Source organism: Ammodytes marinus, assembly GCF_949987685.1.
Source record: "Ammodytes marinus genome assembly, chromosome: 2".
In the NCBI taxonomy this organism is placed as follows: Eukaryota; Metazoa; Chordata; class Actinopteri; order Uranoscopiformes; family Ammodytidae; genus Ammodytes; species Ammodytes marinus.
The window spans coordinates 17134784-17155353 of NC_137231.1; the positions used below are offsets into that span (position 1 = coordinate 17134784).

The 20570-nt window shown below is 41.4% G+C and overlaps 2 protein-coding genes across 2 annotated transcripts; both read left to right on the forward strand.

The window, feature by feature from the left end:
* Positions 1–9213: 9213 nt before the first annotated feature.
* On the forward strand, positions 9214–13930 carry riok2 (RIO kinase 2 (yeast)). The gene is made up of 10 exons (XM_080042462.1): positions 9214–9387; positions 10268–10406; positions 10510–10626; positions 11080–11255; positions 11371–11459; positions 11651–11842; positions 11947–12039; positions 12317–12742; positions 12938–13037; positions 13474–13930. The coding sequence occupies exons 1-10, from the start codon at positions 9322–9324 to the stop codon at positions 13633–13635; spliced, it is 1560 nt and encodes a 519-aa protein (XP_079898588.1). The 5' UTR covers positions 9214–9321; the 3' UTR covers positions 13636–13930.
* A 1198-nt stretch (positions 13931–15128) lies between these two features.
* Positions 15129–19717, forward strand: LOC307258003 (protein limb expression 1-like; the record flags this gene model as incomplete). The annotated part of the gene is made up of 6 exons (XM_080037379.1): positions 15129–15204; positions 15680–15876; positions 16691–16831; positions 17006–17101; positions 18150–18227; positions 18640–19717. 6 exons carry the CDS (start codon positions 15129–15131, stop codon positions 19096–19098), a joined length of 1047 nt encoding a protein of 348 aa, XP_079893505.1. The 3' UTR covers positions 19099–19717.
* Between the last annotated feature and the right edge of the window lie 853 nt (positions 19718–20570).

A 20570-nucleotide genomic window follows, 5' to 3' on the forward strand; every position in this document is an offset into this window, starting at 1 on the left:
ACATGCTCTCTCTCTCACACACACACACACACACACACACACACACACACACACACACACACACACACACACACACACACACACAAGATGCTATCTGATGGCCCGAACAACAGCGGCCTCTGAGATAAAGAGCTGCTTTCCTGTTCCAGTGATACACAGCCATGTTTAGCCTCTAGATGATATGTGAGTGAGCGTGTGTGGGTGGGTAGTTGTACCTTTGTGCGTGAGTTCACATTTGCACCTGCACTGTGACTGGTGCAGGGCCAATCCCTCAGTGATCCCATTACAAGGGTCTGACAAGGGAGGGTTGTGTGTGTGTGTGTGTGTGTGTGTGTGTGTGTGTGTGTGTGTGTGTGTGTGTGTGTGTGTGTGTGTGTGTGTGTGTGTGTGTGTGTGTGTGTGTGTGTGTGTGTGTGTGTGTGTGTCACTGTTTGAGTGTGTTCGTGATGGAGAGGATCATCTGAGAACTGCTGTTAGTTAGCAGCATTCTCTATCACTGTGGCATGTTATTATCTGGCTGGGGCCTATGCTACATCATTCATACTAACACATACACCATGCTCGTACACGTGCCTGCACAAACCCACACACAATCATAGATTAGTCTTGATATCTCTGGGAGGGCACTACATTGACCACATCCGTTCTTTGTTCCTCATCTCAACATAAAGGAGCATCTAGAGCTCAATTACAAAACAAATTACATATTGTTTGTTTGTTTGTCTGTTTCGTCAACATGTATGGGGAAAGATTGACTATTTGTTGTTTCAGGATTAGTTGCGGTTTGGGAGTGTTTCTTGGTCTGGCACAGTTATCTACTGGAGTCTCCTCTAGCTGCAGCATCCTCCCAACGATGCCAAGACTCCATGAATAAATAGCACCATAACTCCCTTTAAACCAAAAATTGTCTACGGTAATCCTGAACATAAACCAAAACAAAACCCAAGTGCTAGCCATAGAAAAGCCGGTTAAAGATGTGAGGACTTGACAAAATGGCGCCACTGAACAAAACATTCACTTTGAAGCTCAAAACCCACAGAGAAGTGCAAGAACAACAAACCCAGTTACTATAGGGGAGAACGGGGTTGGTAGGCAAACTTTTTACTCTAGTGTGAATTGTTCATCACCAAAACATCTTTTAATAGTCATTCCTACATTTAATTGAAGCTCAATGTGTTGGCTTGAAATGTGTATCCCTCTCAGTTTCTAACTTATTGTAATAAAGAAGAAATTAATCATCAAAGACACGCTGACACATTGTGACAACCAACCCCATCAAGTGGTCGGTTGTCACACACTATGGGGTTGTTTGTCACAATGTTATCTTAATGGACAAAATCTTAAAAAGAAGGCAAGAAAGCAGAACTAAATTTGAAAGTAGAATTGCATTGTCAAGTTGACAAATAGGCCTACATAACTTAATGCATCTTAACACAAAATGAGCAAGGAATAAACGAACAGGAAAGCAATATTAAGGCCGGCCTATGAAACAACATAAAGAACAAAACAACAAATAGGTCTTACAATAATAGCCTACTCAACTAGGCTACACACATTCACTATCTGAGTTACAATGATGGCAAATGTAGGGTGTGCTCACTCCAACTAGGCAAAGCGTGTGTGCCCACTGGTTGCACATACAACACTTCTCCCATACCTCCCCTGAACTGCAGTTGGAGAACGTTTCCATACAAACCAACCACAAACTATCCTCTTCATCTGATGAAGACTCATCCTCCTGTCTCTTGCTCTTCTGTTTCTTCTTCCCCAGCTGGGGTGGAGTGCACTGGGGTGCAGTTGCCTTGGCAGCTGTTCTAGATTGGGATGCACTGGGTCGTTTTGATTTTGTTGCGCTTTTTTTCTCTTGCATGCTAGCTGCCTTGTCCTGCTCTACTTTTTCTCTCTGGGGTGTCAGTGAGGATAGTTTTACATTTTCTTTAGTTACTAGGTTCCTTTCCTGGCTGCAGCCTTTGGATAACAAGTAACTACCAACCCCCCAAAAAATGTGACGACCAACCCCACCTGGAATTTCATGCTATTATCAAGGCTTACAACCACCCAACAACTAGTTAGCTAGCTAACAACAATCTAAGCTATAGCTTTCCCTTTACACTTTTTAAGGGTAACAAGTGTTTTGTTATAAACCCATTGTGTAAAAGTCTAGAAGAAAAATACTGAAGAGCTAAAATAATTCAATTTGACATGAAAAACACAAAAAGTCCTCTCACCTCAAATTCAGCTGTCTTACTCCAATGAGGACTATATAGGTGACAATTCTGGATATTTCCATACCAAAATTCCGCGGACAGTGCCTTCTGGTGTCGAGATATAACGAATGTGACAACCAACCTATGTGACATATAACCCTGTTCTCCCCTACTTATATACATTATGAATTAAAATCCAAGATTGTTGGAAGAAAAGTCCAGTTTGCTGTTCATGCACAGAGATAAATCATATAGTAAGACTTGATGTATGCAGACCATACAATGAATTTATAAATAACAAGTGCACACAATTTTAAATTATTAAGTATAGCAGTAAAACAGGATCCTATTATAGTTGTGCTATGGGACTGCACACTGTACTGCCAACCAGTCATTATCTCTCTGCAACCTCCTCCTTATTCCTGTGCAGTGCCAGCTTGCCTGTCTCACAGGCGAGCACAATTCAGCAAGTTTAGTCAGCTCAGAGCGGGAGACTTTGAAATGATACATCACGTATTGCATAAATAAGCATACACCCACATAAACTTGTGTGTGTGTGTGTGTGTGTGTGTGTGTGTGTGTGTGTGTGTGTGTGTGTGTGTGTGTGTGTGTGTGTGTGTGTGTGTGTGTGTGTGTGTGTGTGTGTGTGTGTGTGTGTGTGTGTGTGTGTGTGTGTGTGTGTGTGTGTGTGTGTACCTGTCTCCCTTAAAGCTCTATCAGCTGGGCTTTCAGCAGGTTATGCCTTCCCTCCTCATATTCCTCCTCAGGCCCCACGTTTACTCACTGCTTGTAAAGGCACCTGAGAGCAGATTATTGTTTAGGAGACTTGCAGCAGAACAGGCAGAGTAAGTAGATCTCCTCTCCTCTGCTCTAATCTAATCAAATTTGATGTTTCCAAACACACAGCAGCTGGCTAAAGGCACAGCCATGATACCATAGGAACAAAGCCCACTCTTGTTGTTGGAAGCTTACCTAAGCTTCTCCAATTCCTGCCTCAATTTAGCCTGCTCTCCCTGAAGCTTAACTCCGCAAAACAACAAGAAAGCAATTTGACGGCCTGACACCGTAAACTGTGTGCGTGTGTGTGTGTGTGTGTGTGTGTGTGTGTGTGTGTGTGTGTGTGTGTGTGTGTGTGTGTGTGTGTGTGTTTGTGTGTGTGTGTGTGTAGCCTACCCTAAACATTATTCACGTCTGTTTGTGGAGCAGATATCCTCTGTGGGCTGAGCGGCAAGTTAGGAATAAAAGTAAATGCTTGACTATTTTCCCTTACATTTGCTGTTAAGAGGTTAGTTTTCTGTTACCTAATTTGTTTGATCATCCTAAAAAAGACATTTAAATGTTACATACGTTTAATGCTACATAGTTGTTGAGGCTCAATATAGGTAAGGTGTGTAGATATACTAACACTTTAAAACGTTCATGCATTATTAAAACAGCCTAGGTAATTCATTTTTTTTGCGTGAACAAAAAAAGGAAAAAGAAAGGGGGGTAAGGGGCTGATAGCTTTGATACCCTATGTGCACATCACATGTAGAGATCACTTTACTGCAGTCTGTACTGCAAAGGTCCTTTCATCACTTTAACCTATCCAGCTCTCACTTTCATCTCACTCTAACGAGAGTCTCATTAATTTCTAATCAAAGGATCCTGATTTACTGGAAGTCCATTGAGGATATTCAACCCTCCATAAATGTAAAGTGGACTAGGTCATCACATTTTTTTTAAACAATATACATCTAAAGAACAGTGGGCACACATGAGTGCTTGCATAAACACACATGGTGGAGGTGAATTTGTCTCAGACGATTTTGGCCACTTTTGTTAACAGATGTATTCAATTCAATTCGGCCAAGTCTGTAAAAAAAAGATATGATGAAGAAACAGATGGAATGGCATGAAGACTGAAAAGAGAGCTGCTTTGTGTTGAAGCATGGCAAAATGTTCCCCTCACACACATCTGGAAAGAAGACACTATCTCACTGTGTGTTAGTGAGCGAGTGTTCGTGTGCACGCGGGAATGGCCATGCCGTTCCAGATAATTCCACACACAGGCGTGTCCACAATCTCCCTCTTTACTCCCGGGCCCAGCTTCACTAAAAAACACACACACAGTCGGTCACTTTGGTCTGTGCTTGTGTGGAACTGTCCAGACTCAGTGAGACAGATGACTGCGCCTGTCTGTCATAGGCTGTTTAACAAGAAATTCTGCCTTGAGACTCCCAATCTGCAGTGGCTGAGAGCCAGTGGAGCAAATCACAAAGTTTTATCAGTAAATAACACATTCAGCCGAATCAGTCTCGTCGCTACAGATTTTTATCTGGACTCCTAAACCCTTCAATATCATGTAAAAGTAGTCATGCGTTTGTAGCAGCAAAATATTAAAAGAAATTCCTATGCGAGCAATTGAGTTACGATTTGATATGATAATCTAATCTAAATCAGAGTTGGTATATCAATATTACTAGTATCCAATTAAGGTACAATGTTATCATGTGCTCCAATTTGCCTTCAGCAGAGCCGGCCCGAGGCATAAGCGAACTAAGCGGCCGCTTAGGGCCCCCGACTGCCTGGGGGGCCCCCTAAAAAAATTATATTAACATCATATTATGCAAATGTGAGTTATCATACAAAAAAAGGAATAAAATGTTTTGGTCTAGAATCATTAATAGCGTAAAAATGTAATCAGTTCATCTGGGAGGAAATCCGAAATTATCTGATCATGTCACGTTCACATCCATGCACAGTGTGTATTGAGTTTATTTAAAAACAATTGGAAATGGGGCTGCCCTCAGTTGCCCATGCACTGTGTATAGTCTATAGCCTATTTAAGCCTTGTCTGTGGAAAAAAAGATACAGTAGCTGGACAACAGAGTTCTTCTGCTTCGTTCCTCACACAGCATTTAAATGCATTCACTATATTACAGAGAAATATGTCCCGTAAAAGAAAAAGAGCTCCAAGCCTAACCCAGAGGACCCTCCATAATATTTTATTTTATATTAATATTTTTATGGAAAATCCATGTGTCCTTCTTCAATAGCTTTTAATTCATCTTACCCAGTGTCTCCAAATAATTTGTTCACACAAAATTTCTCAGATTTAGCCTCTTAATTTTCCTCTCAAAGTGCACCAGATTCATGCATTTCACTTTAAAAAGGTTAAAGAAATCTCACGGGGGGGGGCATACCCCCCTAGGAGGGTCTGAATCTTGGCTGTCTAATATTTTCGCACAGCCGCACAGTGGAGGCTCTAGCGGAAAACACTGGGTGTGTGAATGATATTTAACAAAGATCTATAGTTTCGGCCCCCTAATCATATTTCGCTTAGGGCCCCCTGAAGGCTTGGGCCGGCTCTGGCCTTCTGCATGGAAAAATTAAAGATTAAGGGAACAATGAATAGATGTGTAGGGTTAAAATATGCAGAAATTTGAGTCCTAATAAAGCCAGAAAAATAACTGACATAAAAAGCAGCTCATTAGGGATCAAGATCATTTTGATTATAAGGGGAATGACAAAGTAGCATCCAGTAATGCTTTTGCAGAAACGGTCTGTTGAATAACATCTATGGTATTTTTGACAATGTGGGACGGAGCAATTGTGAATTATCAAATCCAAGGGGGTTCAGTAAACACTGCGGCGGACAATGCTGCTGCTCTCTTTCCCTCACCCTGGCCCTGTTACAAACACTCTGTCTGCTTAGTATAACAAAGACACTTCACTTCAAACAAAGGGCCAGGTGCACATGCAGGAGGAAAATTATTCCCTTTCAGTACTTGACTTACACCAAAGATAACAAAGACAGACAGCAGCTACAGTAATCAACCTGTGTCACAGTGACATCTAGCTTCCACATGAAGAACTGCAGGTAATTCATTAAAAAAAACACTTTAAAAAAGTATTGTGTTTGTTAGACATGAAATTAGTGTTAAACTATTCTATGTTACATCATACACTTGTAATGTTCAATTTTTGAAAGAGGCGATGTTAAAACCATGCTCATTCAACTCCCTATGTGGTCTGGTCATTGTGGTTGTTATAGGGTGTTGTTGTAGCCTACTGCATCAAAATGTAATGTGTCACTGTTATTTCGTTCACTGCTTGTGTATATAGAGGGACACGGATGTATAGTTTACCACCCAAGAAACACCTGCTGGAGCTGTTAATGCACACAACACACCATGGTGGTGACACAGGTCAACAGACAGGAGCGCTGAGTGGTCATGGACTCAGGAAACAACCATGACGCAGTGCAGAGAGTGTGAATAACTGTTTGAAACAAACATTCAAGAGACCTGCAGAGAACTCACAGACACCAAGTGACTCACACATTGCTCATTTTCTCACTCTTGCTCTGCCTGTAACAAACTTTCAATGTTTTGGAGTAAATTAATCACTATTCAAAGGAGCCAAATCAATTTGACAGTCTACAGTAGTATCACGCAAAGGTCAGTAAAAACACTTAATTTTAGCACATGCACACTTTTATACACACACACACAGCTTGCCTAGCCTATCTTTGGATACAGGCACTTGCTGAACCGCAGAATGTTAAATAAACCAATGGAGGAATTCCACTGAGTCAACACAGCCTGTGGAAGTGGAGGGCTCACAGTGTGTGTGTGTGTGTGTGTGTGTGTGTGTGCGTGCGTGCGTGCGTGCGTGCGTGCGTGCGTGCGTGCGTGTGTGTGTGTGTGTGTGCTAAGAGCAGTACAGAGTGTCTGTCACAGAGCAGTCCTGAGTAAACACACACAAAAACACACACCCTCTCACTTTGTTTAGAACCTATACCTGCCCTTGGAATGCACAGAATCCAGCTGCTATGGCAACAGAAACCTGCCAGTAAAATGTCTGTCTGTCTCTCTCTCTCTCTCTCTCTCTCTCTCTCTCTCTCTCTCTTTTTTTTTTCTCTCTCTCTCTCTCTCTCTCTCTCTCTAACACACACAAACACACACACACACATACACACTGACCTCCAGGTTTAACTGGAATGATGCTTTAGCATCACTTAGATATACTTTATTTCATGATATGTTATTGTAGGCAAAGGCTATTCTTTGGGACTTCTGAATACAAAACAAACTTCAAAAATGTAAATAGATTAACCAACCATCCAATAAATAAATCTAAAATATCCAACACATAGGTCTTAATAACAATACAGACCAGTACAGTACACCCTTTTTGTTTACATAAGCCATTTTCACAGTATACATTTGAGGTTTTAGTTTAATTGTGATGAGACATAATTTCACCATTTTACCACTGTGATAGTCTATAGTCCACTACTGTGAAGCTAATGTATTCCTTACAATGTTGGGCTTGAACAGAACAAAGTCTGGTCCCCTTTGCCTTCTTGGTTAATCTGCAGACCTGAAGTGGATTGAGCAAATCAAGCCCTTCAAAAGTGTTACCTGTTCAGAATCTGCTTCTGATTTGATGGCACTGAAGGATTGTGCGACATCAGCTCGTTCTGATTTGCTTTATGAAGTTTATGAAAGCTTGCTTCGGAGTAAGAGTTGAGGTTCTTTTTGAATTGTTGTGGACTATCAGGAGTAGGGCAGGGTGGCAAATAGCAGTAAATAGCAGACAAGCTAGCAAGAATCCGCCCTGTTAAAGACACATGTGGACCTTGCATCACTTTATGTTAAGGGGAATGTGTAGGCCAGTCTGCAAAAGCAAATTGGATATGAAATGGCAGGAACAGTGGAAAAAATAACACAATGGCATATTACTTTATATTTCAGCCAACCACGAAGATAAAGCCAGTGATATAGGCTAGTCTAGCAGGGAGGATGACCTTGTTCATTATAACAAAGCTGAGGCTGGCACACTGTGTGGGTTGTTAAGTGGAACGCATAGCCTAGTCTAGTGCCTAGGCACAGGGCCGCCTTAATGCACGGGCTTACCTGGGCTGAAGCCCCAGGGCCTACAAGGATCAGGGGCCTCTAAAAAAAAAAAAAAAAAAAAAAAAAAAAAAAAATTTTTTACTGTCTCAATATAGGCCCCTGATCTAAGAAGGCCCCGCACATTGTCATTTAAATAAATTATTGACTGGCTCATGATAGGCCCCTGATCTTAGGGGGGCGTAGAGAGATCATGAACCAGTAAAGAAAAAGGAAAAAAAATCACATTATTTTTGGCCTACGAAGATCAAGGGGCCTATCATTCACCAGTACATTTTTGTTATTTTTGTTTAAATAACATTGTTCGGGGCAACGCAGATCAAGGGCCTATATTGAGATGAGCCATTAAAAACAAAATGAAGAATTCAAAGAGAGAAGTAGCTTTGGGATAAGGGATTATAAAAAAAAAATTGGAATGCTGACTGACTGGATTTTTTAAACCTGTATATTTTTGTTTCTGCTTTTTGGTATTTCTGTGTCTCCAAATGATTTCAGAAAATAGCTCACATAGGACACAGTTGATTTAGCCTTAGTTTTCTTCTCAAAGTGCACCAGATTGATGCATTTTACTTTAAAAGGTTCACATTTTTCTTCCGGGGGGGCATGCCCCCGGACCCCCCTAGAAGGTCCTGGTCCCCACCGCTGTCTCTTCAATAACTTGGAAAAACACTGTAACCAACCATGTGTGATTGGTTATTAAAAGTCACTAGACCAGGAGGGGTTTAAGTACATGTTACCTTAAGTGATTTTGTATTTCATCAATAGAGATATTGTGGTGTAGACTAACATGGCTTAACGCATCTGTATTGTAAGACCGCCGCCCGGGGGGGCAAAACCTCTCAGCCCCAGGGCCTAATGGCAGGTAAAAGCAGCCCTGCCTAGGCATAGCCTACGTTTTAAGATGGTCTGTGTGAATATAGAAAATAAACATGTGGTTCTGCTTAACTTCTGGGCAAATCGGTCTTAAAATTCTTGCAAAGGGAAGTGGGCTTTACACTAAAATATAGGGTGAATTTGGTTAAATCTGATCTATAGACGCAGGAAGGCAGCATTGCATTTACAGCGTAGGCTACAGCCTGCCGGAAATGTAACGAAGAAGAAGAACTTCCGCCCTGCACGTGTGTTTACTAAAAATGTGGACCACTGTAGCATAATAAGTAGCCTAATAGTCGTACTTTTCTAAACACAGTAACTGTTCGAGCGATAGTTTAAACATGGGGAAGCTGAATGTGGTGGTGTTGAGATACTTATCTCGAGATGACTTCCGAGTCCTCACGGCGGTAAGTAGCGAGCGAACTGCCCGAGCTTAGCATGTGCTAGGCTAACTGTGGTGCGGGACCATAGCCTATATAAAACAGTGTTTTCAGGAGCATAATTTTGAAGATTTTGAGCTTGAAAATGTTTAGCCCTGTGTGGAAAATAACGTAATTGTTGTCATTGCAGTGGCTTGGCAGGGTTCATACAGATCTTACGTGAATAATTCGTATGTGAATAATGTCATTCGGATTCTTTACTACCGTTTTTATTATTGTGAAAATGAACTTTTAATTGTATTCCGTTTGGCATTAAACAAGTAAATCTTGCTTGCCTTCTAGGAATCCTGTACAGGCTATTATACTGTATTTTCTTAGCGAGGACATTCGTGATCATTCAGATAATCGTTTACTTAATAAAGAATGATTTGAATATTGCACATCTACAACATTGGGCGGCACGACAGAGAGATTAATAAAAATATAATTTGATAAACTATACATAGCCTATCTATATGTTCATTAAAAGGGATTTTGGTTGTTGTAATCATTCCTCCTTTCCATAATGATTCACATTTAATGAATCGTATAACATTAGTATTAACAGTAAGAATGATTATAAGTAGTATGAGTATGTTAGTAATGTTTTTAAGATTGACTTGGGGAAAGAAAGTGAACATTTGTTATCTCTGATGTACTTTATGATACTCCAACTTAAAATTTCCACCCAACCACAAATGGCAAAAGTGCGAGCAACAGGATTAAAAAGGTCTGGTCGATCAGTCCTCATTTCGTGTTATTTCATCTCTCAGCTTTCTTAGTCATTTTAACATTGTCTCTGCAGACAAGGCGTGAATCTCGGCACTGATCAAATTCTGCTTCCTCCTTTGACTGTTCCCTCACGCAGGTTGAGATGGGGATGAAGAACCACGAGATCGTTCCAGTGAGTCTCCTGTCCTCCATCGCCAGCCTCAAACATGGTGGCTGCAACAAGGTCCTTCGAGAGCTGGTCAAACACAAGCTTGTGGCCTATGAGCGCTCCAAGGGTAAGAAAAGCACAGGAATCTGCTTGCTGAATGGACCTCACTAGTCTAAGTAGAAACTGGTGCATGTAGGTTATTTTTCAGTTTCTGTTTATTTTGATTTCAGGTGTGCAGGGCTACAGGTTGAACAATGGAGGATACGACTACTTGGCTCTTAAGACCTTTTGCTCCAGAGAGGTGCTCATTTCAGTCGGCAACCAGATGGGTGTGGGTAAAGAGTCGGGTAAGTGCAAAATCACCTATGTTATGTGCACTGTATCTTTGCATATGTCCACAAAGCAACCTCTTGTTTTTACCTGTATGACTTGGTTGAAATAAGTGGTATGATGCAACAAAAAAAAGGATGGAAGGAAGAAAATATGTATTTTGACTATCATGATATGATTCAAGACATTTTGTTCAAGCACAAATGTCTTCAATCATCACTTTCTTTAACAGACAATTGTAAATATAACTTTTTTTTTCTTACTCATAACCTTAAAGAAATACAGGGAACAACACTCTTTTTTTACTCCATTTAAAAAAAAACTTTAGTTTTAAATCAGCTGTTGATTCCCTAGGTGTTGCTTTAAATTACATCTATTCTGCCACATTTTCAGGGCTGCTTTGCTGGGGTAAGACACTTTATATGTGCTCATGTTCCTACACATATTTATTTAGTTTTGACCTCCTGTAGATATATATATTGTGGCCAGTCCAGAGGGGGAGCAGTACGCTCTTAAGCTTCATAGATTGGGTCGTACCTCCTTCAGGAACCTGAAGAACAAGAGAGATTACCACCAAGGCAGGAAGAACATGTCATGGCTCTACCTCTCTCGCCTTTCTGCAATGAAGGAGTTTGCCTACATGAAGGTAAAAACATGTGGAATATAAAAAACATGTCACAAGCATCTCATCATCATAAGATGTGCACTGAGATTCCAGTTTTGTTTGGGGCGTCTGTTGAGCTACTTCCTAATTTTTCCAGGCATTGTATGATCGGGGCTTTCCTGTTCCCAAACCTGTGGACTATAACAGACATGCTGTAGTGATGGAGCTCATCAATGGATTTCCACTGTAAGTAAACAGGCCACCCTTATTTCTTTGTTTATATATTACATTTGTAATAGTAATGGTACACTCTACCTACCATCTTAGTGAAACAAGTGTGTATCCTCTCTCTCTCTCTCTCTCTCTCTCTCTCTCTCTCTCTCTCTCTCTCTCTCTCTCGCTCTCTCGCTCTCTCTCTCTCTCTCTCTCGTGTTCAGGTGTCAGGTGCATGAGCTGCACGATCCACCAGCCCTGTACAATGAGTTCATGGAGCTCATAGTCAAACTGGCCAATCACGGCCTGATTCATGGAGACTTTAATGAGTTCAACCTTATGTTGGACGACCAGGACCACATAACTATGATCGACTTCCCTCAAATGGTGTCCACCTCACATGCTAATGCTGAATGGTTGGTTTGTTTGTTATAAATACTGAATATAAATGAACACCTATAATGACTAAAACCAATGAAAATATGTATACGTCGCTCACTTCTCCAAACTTTGTTTACAGGTACTTTGACAGAGACGTCAAATGCATCAGAGCTTTCTTTGCAAAACGATATAATTACGAGAGCGAGCTCTACCCAACTTTCAAAGACATCAGGTAACTGCTGGATTTTTTGCTTCAGTTGTGATTGAATGAATATACAAATAAAATGATTTTGGTGTTATTTTTATATATATCGTTAGTAAACGGTTTTTAGTTGGGCAATACTTTTGTGTCATGAAAAAATAAGAAACTTGATTTGATTTACTCGTGACATAAATACATTTTCCATCATTATTTGTTTTGCTTCTCTACATATAAAAATGTGATCTGTATTGTGGGTGAATAGCAATTCTTACCTGATCTTACTGTATGTTGTCACTGTTTACTCCAGGCGGTCTTGCTCTCTAGATGTGGACGTCTCAGCTAGCGGCTTCACCAGAGATATGCAGAGAGACAGTGCTATGCTCCACCCTGCTGGACCTGAGGAAGAGGAAGATGATGAAGAGGAGAGTGAAGAGGCATCAGACGAGGAGGGAGAAGAATTAGAAGAAGAGGAGGAGAGTGCCGACATGGAGGAATATAAAAAAGCCATGCTCGAACTGGAAGGTCTGAAAGTCAGCGACTCGCATGCAGAGGTACAGGATGAGAACAGCCAGAGTGAAAAGGGGGAAGAACAAAAAGAGACAGAGTCAACACCTACTGCTAAAATTGATAACGAGACGGACAAGGAAGTAATGGAAGAGTTGAATGAGGCTGAGGATGAGTGTCCAGAGCTGGCAGACCTTTCTACTGCCAACAAAGACTTCAAACCCTTCAGGTAAACACAATAGAGAGTTCAAGTTGAGATACTCCATACACTTTAAGCAATGGTACAGACAGTCTGAAAATCGAAATACTGCGCATATTGCATTCAATTTAGCAGGGAATGTTTCCAAATATTCATGTTACACTTAAAAAACTTAAAATATGCTTTATTTGCAATGTATTGTTTTCCTTCGTATTTCTCTCGCAGAGATTCCGACAGTCTGTTACACATGGCAGAGCACAGCAGGAGGAGGACAGACAGTGAAGCCACAATGGGCAGCATAGGGAGCTGTTCTACCATACCACCAGTAAGTAAAACACAGTCAGCCCTTAGATGTATTACACAAAGGCCAAGGGGTCAATATAGCATCATTGTAAACTACAAACACATAGACATTTTAGCAGTCCTGGTGCACAGTTTTGGACATAAACTGTAATGTCCTGTAGGTGTTGCTAAAGAGCTTTCACATAGTGTTGCATTGAAGTGACTTGTAGCTAAAGGCACCATGTCTACATACTATTGTGTTTGCCTTGCAATGCAGACACAGACTGTGCAGTACATGTATCTGTAGTAACTGTGTGTGTGTGTGTGTGTGTGTGTGTGTGTGTGTGTGTGTGTGTGTGTGTGTGTGTGTGTGTGTGTGTGTGTGTGTGTGTGTGTGTGTGTGTGTGTGTGTGTGTGTGTGTGTGTGTGTGTGTGTGTGTGTGTGTGTGTGTGTGTGTGTGTGTGTGTGTGTGCTACAGGAAGTGGTCCGTCAGAAGGTGAAGAGGCAGCTTAGCAAACAGCAGAAGGCTTCGCAGAGGAGACGTCTGCAGAAAGGAGAGGCCAACTTGGTGACAGAAACCAAGAGAGACAACCAGAGTAACATCAAGTCTAGTCTGGAGAGCGAATCCTTCTGGGGATAAATGGGACTGTAATGACAAACACAGAATTCATGACAACATCCTCTTTTGTATGGTTAACAGGCACGCCGCAATGTTCCCCTGCTCCTTTGTCTAAAATGTCAAAACATGGATGGAAGAAGTATCTGGGAAACAACGTTGTTCTTTAGTGTTGGGTGTACATGAGAGAATAATGAAAATTTATTTTCTTTTTTAACTGCAGTGAACAGTTTCAACACATACAGCCTAATGTAAATATTCACTACTTATTATAATGAAGCCGTATGATTTATAATTAAACCATTCAAAGGTAACTGATGAGGTGTTTTATTGTCTGTTTATTCAAAAGAATGGCGTCAGGACATCATATGCACCTGTGCTGAAAGGGTTTGCGAGTCAATTGAGCACAACCATTTTAATAACTGTCATATTAACTTCCAAGATGGCTACAGAAGACAAACTTTGAGTGACTTTTGCTATTATTATAGTTTCAAGTTAATTTTAGTTGTGGGTATACTGTGGACTGAGTGACTAGTGTGGGTGTGTATTTAAGATTCAACAGGATGATCGTTCAGAGAGCTTTAATTTATGCTAAGCGTCCACTGTTTAAAAGGTCTCCCCGCCTGTTATGGTAGTTTGAAATAGAAGCCTGCCTCCGCCCTCCCCACAACCAATCAAATACGTAGAAATGACACAGGCGTTTGGAAACATACGTGCTTCGGAAAACACCAATGCATTCAGCATTAAAAACTGCAGGAAATACTCACACATACCCCATTCGCACTGACACGACTCAATACAGAGTGGGGCATGACATTTCAAAGATGAGGGAGCAAGAGGACTTGGGAGCTAAGAAACCACTTCTTTCTCAGATTTTGGTTCTTTATGTGTAAGAGGCTTTCAGAGAGCGAATTCATTCAGACTTGAACAATGGCTATTCATATTGAAGTGGGTGAATGGAGCTCAGACTCTTGGCTCCGTGGGCCCAAATTAGTGATTGATGTCAGAAGTATCCCACCCCTACATTCTCATTTTAGGGATAATTCTACTCAACAGTTAGTTTTGTAATATGGTGGTTACTGAAGGTAGAATAGTAAATATTTTTCTTGTTCCTCCAGACCTTAACATTGTGCCGCCTGTGGTTCAAATTAGCAACTTTGTTCAAATGTTTTAACTGTCCAACTCCGTTCGGGGATTAGCCAGCTGCACAGCCCGAGGGGAGGGGCCCAGCATTCCTGCTCTGCACCTCTGTGTGTGTGTGCATGTGCAGAAAGAGCAAGGGGCCCTCAAAGCTAATTGGCTGTGAGGGTGACAAAGGTGGTGTGCTTCAAAAGAGTGAGATGTTCACATAGGAGGGGGAGAAACGGAGACTTCTGGGTCTCAGAATTTGAGTTTATTCTCTGTTCCACTCCTGAGGCTGGTGCTCATTTCTAGGGCCATGTGTGCTGTTTGGATGGACCATATTGATGAGAAAAGAATGTAGTTGGGACCGCTGTGGAAGTAAATGCTGGATTACAATGAGTAGAGTCAAAGCGGAGGAGAGCATCATGTCATACCTGACACACAGTGAGACTGACACCAGCCCCAAGGACTGTGAGTAACTGAGAAACTAAATCTTTGCGTCAGCGGGAAATAGACAAGTTTTTAGTTACGGACTGAAACTTTAACAACTTCAAACTGTGTGTACCACTGAACTGACAATGATGCATTAACATAATACAGAAACAGGCAAGCAATTACTTTAATTAGTTATCACTGCTGCCATAGATTGAGCTGCTCTGAATAGTTTGGTGCACAGTGAAGGAAACGGAAAAGATTGAAAGTTTTTAAACCTATTTCAGGGTAAAAAATTATCCTGATTTGTGTTAATTATGGTGTGTTAATTGAATCTCCTGATTCTTCTTAAATATACACTGTCTGCGAATTCTGATTTACAGTTGTCCGTCTTGTATGATTTAGGTTAACGACGTTCACACATATTCTTACAGTTTTCCTCCGAGTGACACTAAAAAGAAACAATCCAGAAGGGTGTTTTTGGGTCTGATGTGTCCTTTTGAAATGTGCGCAGTGAATGTTGTGGCCATGCTCCATAACTTCTGGGAGCAGAGGCAGATGAGTCAGTCAAGCAGTGAATCAGATGCTACTCTTGGGGACGCTGCCATCCAGACAGAGAGCCTGCTGCTGTACGAGTCCGCTCCATCCCCTGGTCCCCCATATGTCTGCTATGTCACCCTGCCTGGAGGAAGCTGCTTTGGGAATTATAAGGTGTGTTAATCATCCACAGTGCTGTCTGGTATGTTTTCTATGCTACGTAGGTTAATCGAAACATGACTGTGTTGCATCAATGTTGACTTAAACCAGCTATCCTTGGTGTTAAGTAAGAAAGATAACCATCATGTGGTAAGTACACATACACGACCAAGCATAAGCTGAAAGTTTGTATTTTTGAGATGCATAATGCAGCAAAAGTTTCTGTCTTGATGGTGAAATTGCAAAGGGCATGGAAACAATAAACTATTTAGGAATGGGAGGCAAATAAACTAAGAATTTGCTTTTCTAAGTAAATGGATTGTAGGACTTTTGTTTTAAACTGAGTTACTTTTCATACATAGCAGTGATACTTTTTGATCTTCAACTGCTTCTCTGGAAGTACAGTAACTTTCACATCGAGAGGTAAGTTAAGCACTTAAAGGCCAATCAGTCACAAAGGGTCACACACGCACACACTTTCAAGATTGTTTTACGTTGATGTTGTTCCGTTTGAATCACACAATGCGTCTCAATGAGTTCATTGTGACCCAGACAGCAGCCCCTGGCTCAGAGAGGGCATGTGATTGGCCCTGTGTGTGAATGCCTCTAACATCCTAATCTCATTGGTGATTTGGGTTCTGATCCCGTGATTAACTGCAATGAAGTGTAAAAGCATCTGAATGGAGTGGGTGCCAATTTACAGAGAGGGTACCGTAGTCGCTCAATCCGAGGCTCAGACATGTCGGCATAGCCTGAAACTTCTGTTTGAAGTGACAAAGTTTCATATTTGTTTTTAAACTATAACCCTCTGTGTTGGTCCTCTCTTCAGGTGTGCAGCACTCAGGCAGAGGCTCGGAGGGATGCAGCGCGCGTGGCTCTGATGAACTCGCTGGTGAACGAGCTGCCATGTCGACGCATCGACTCTCAGTTCATCGCTCAGAGTCTACAGCAGGCATCCACAGAGAGTGCTGTAGGTGTGAGCCAATGCACGCACGCACACACACACACACACACACACACACACACACACACACACAGTTTTACACACCTTATTACAAGGCTAGCAGACTTGAGGAATGACACAGACGCAGAGTGTTTAGTCTGAGCATGAATGTTGTTGACCTGCACTGTCGTCCCTGTACAGGTCTCCATAGAAGAGGCCTGTGATTCAGGCACCAGTATAGGAACCTACAGTTTGCTGCTCCACTCCTACATAGGAAGGACCATGATTGAGTTTCAGGTAAATCACAAGGGCAAGGCATATTTTGCGAAATGCTATTTTTCCTTCTAACTCTTCTCATAAATCATGTGGTAATAGTGTGAAAGATCAATTTACTTCAAGGGATTCAGGCTTTCTGAAGGGACACTTTGCACTAATGGATGTTAAATGGTGTATTTAGAATTGGATATAATTGGGAATTATTAAGCCAAACATAACAAGAATCACAACCAGTGGGTGGTTATTCCGACCTCCACTGTTATCTTAGCACCCGTAGTGTGTTTTTGCAAATGTATTCCCATTCCATCTCACTCTCGGTTACACCCAGACATAGGAGTCATGGTATGAAACACCTAATGTTTCTACCTTTTGTGTAAATAAGCATGTATGCAGACAGAGGGCTATCAACTGGAGGAAATGGGTCCATTATCATTCCTGCTAAAGCATGGCTCCCAAGCATGGTGGCGAAGAGCTTCCAAGAAATACACACATCTGCGTACAAGCTCACATGTGGAATACATGTCCTAGAGGCTTTGCATTTGTTCTGGCTTCGTATAATTTTCACACGCTGGCTATGCAGGAGGCGTGGGACAGTTAGGTAGCAAGGCAGATTCACAAACAAGTAGCATAGGGCAGATGCACGGTTGGAAATAGAGTAAACAGTCCCACAAATACAACATGGGCTATTGCCCCGCACAACAATGTGTTGTGTTTTTTTAAATCTGTTTCAGTGTCAAGTGTTTCACTTAATGTATACACTCTCTTTGTTTAACACCAATGTCACTAGCTCTTAAGTTAACACACAGCAGCTGTTCAGTCAGACAGAGTTTTATAACAAGGGTGAAACCTACTTATTGCATGAATGATTTACAATATCCTTTCAAACCAATCATCCACAGTTTAGGTGAAATATCCACACAATACGTTATCTTTGTCAAATCTACGTACACAAAGCTGGATGTTTGACTTTGTTATGGAATTCACTGTATTTACATGATTGTGCAAGAATTTCTATCCGTCTGTATATCTCATTTTCACCAACTTTCTCCCTCTCTCTTTCCCTCTGTAGGAGATGATGACGGTTTTCCAGTTGTTGCACTGGAACGGGACACTGAAGGCTCTGAGGGAAAGAGAGTTCTCTCGACAGGTACTGATCATGCTAAGGACATACAGGGTCTCATTTTTTTCAACTGAATTTAAAGCTGGAGGCAGTGATTCTGGAGAATGCTTGTTGACAAAATTACTTTTTGGTCAAAATCAGTGAATATCTCCTCACAATCTGATACCTGTCTGTACTGTGTGTACGCTGAAACGAAATCTGGTGTAAATAAACAGCCTAGGCTCTGTACATTTGTATTTAAACAAAAGGAACCACGCTCTGTTTTAGCACTGGATTCTCTTTTTAAGCGCACTCACAGTAAAAGTATCGGATTGCGAGGAGATATTTACAGATTTTTGGACAACATCTTTTCTCCAGAATCGCTCACTCGCCCTTTTGTAATGCATCAGTATCTTTGCTCCTATCTAATGATTGCTTATTTTCCTTCCCTCCACTAAAGAGTGTGATTGCATATTACTCTCAGCGAGGACTTGATGAGTACATGCGCAGCAGTTTGGCTCTAGACTGGCTGGGCCGGGAGCAGAGGTCTCCGGGGCGACTCGGGGAGGAGCTGCAGGCGGCGCAGAGGGAGCTGGTGTTGGCGCGCAGACGAGGCATCGAGCTGCGCTTTTACAAGGAAAAGACGGAGATCCTCAGCCTGGCTATGAGTCAAGCATACATCCACCAGACACAACCTGAGGCCTTCTTTAGCCACACACCGGCTCACACATATCAGGAACAACTTCCTTTACACACATTACACAGCCAGCATGCAGATGTCCAGATAACCCCACCCTACAGTCCTTCATCAAGCCTCCATAGAAACACAAAACCAACAGTCTGGCAAACCTCTGGCAAACACACGCCCTCGGACAGTCACTCGTTGTGCTCACAGCAGGCTTTCAATAGCTTTGAATAGATTGATGAAGACGGCAGGTGATTGGAGTTAAACAAAATGTATGTGACACCCTGAATTAGCTAAAAGGCCGTCACTCGAGATGTTACATCTGCTTTGGAGAACAAAACTTACCAAGCATTATCTTTGTCGTGCTTTTATTTGTGTATTAGTAATTCTCTAACCTTAGTAACACATTATGTGATGTGACTGTAGAACTGAGACTAAAAGATGTAGAGTATTTGCAACTCTAACCACAAGAAAAACAACATTGTCATGATTAGATAACCCATCTCTTTTAAATAGTTCATTTCTACAAAACTGCTTCACATGATCAATGTTGTATTCTCTTCGAGAATCATGATACAGTCGCCTGTAACTAAAAAAAATAGGAATTTTTAAATAAATTAAATTATTTAGCTAAACTGCCTCACACACCAGCAACTCCTACATGCCTCGCTCTTCCGTTCTCCTTCCCTGTGTAGCATGTCATTTGCTATGTCAGTTTCCTTAATGGAAATTACTTGGCGGGTTACTGACTGTTACATGTTGGATGGTGGCTGATTGATATCAGACAGAGAGTCTGTTATGAGCATGACACGCATTTATTCGATCAAGTCCATGTGCAGCTAGATATTAAACAAATCGGTAACACTTTACAATAAGGTACACAAAATTGTAGTAGCTACTACATACCTACTACATAGATATGTGTTACCTACTACATAGGTAATTTTTTTTGTGTTACCTACTACATGGGGTTTTTTTTTGTGTTACCTAATACATAGGGTTTTTTTTGTGCTACCTAACACATAGGGTTTTTTTTTGTGCTACCTAACACATAGGGTTTTTTTTTGTGTTACCTACTACATAGGGTTTTTTTGTGTTACCTACTACATAGGATTTTTTTGTGTTACCTACTACATAGGATTTTTTTGTGTTACCTAACACATAGGGTTTTTTTGTGTTACCTAACACATAGGGTTTTTTTTTGTGCTACCTAACACATAGGGTTTTTTTTGTGTTATCTACTACATTGTTTTTTTTTGTGGTACCTAACACTTGTTTGCCTCACATCCGTGCTGATGTGAGGCAATAGCAGGCGGGGAGTATCCGTTCATAGGACGGCTGATTCCGCACTGAACTCGGAGTCAGTCGAGTGGCATGGAGAGTGCTTGGTACACAGAGAGAGAGAACCCCCGGGGCATCGCTCAGCCAATCATGGAAGATAGACAGAGGAGAACAAATGTTAGAAAAATGGCATCAGTTATGCAATTTGCGTCGGCAGGACAATTTTTCAGTGGGAGGACAACCGGTACTCAGGCCCAGACAAACCGAGACAGAGGCAGCTCCTCAGGCTGTTATTAATAACGCTATAACAATATGAACACAATCTTGTTTGTCAAGGAAATTAGTGTCTGTGTCAGACTTTGGACTTTAGACTTTAGCTGCTGCTATATTTACAAAAAAGCAGCATGTGTTATGTACATTATGAT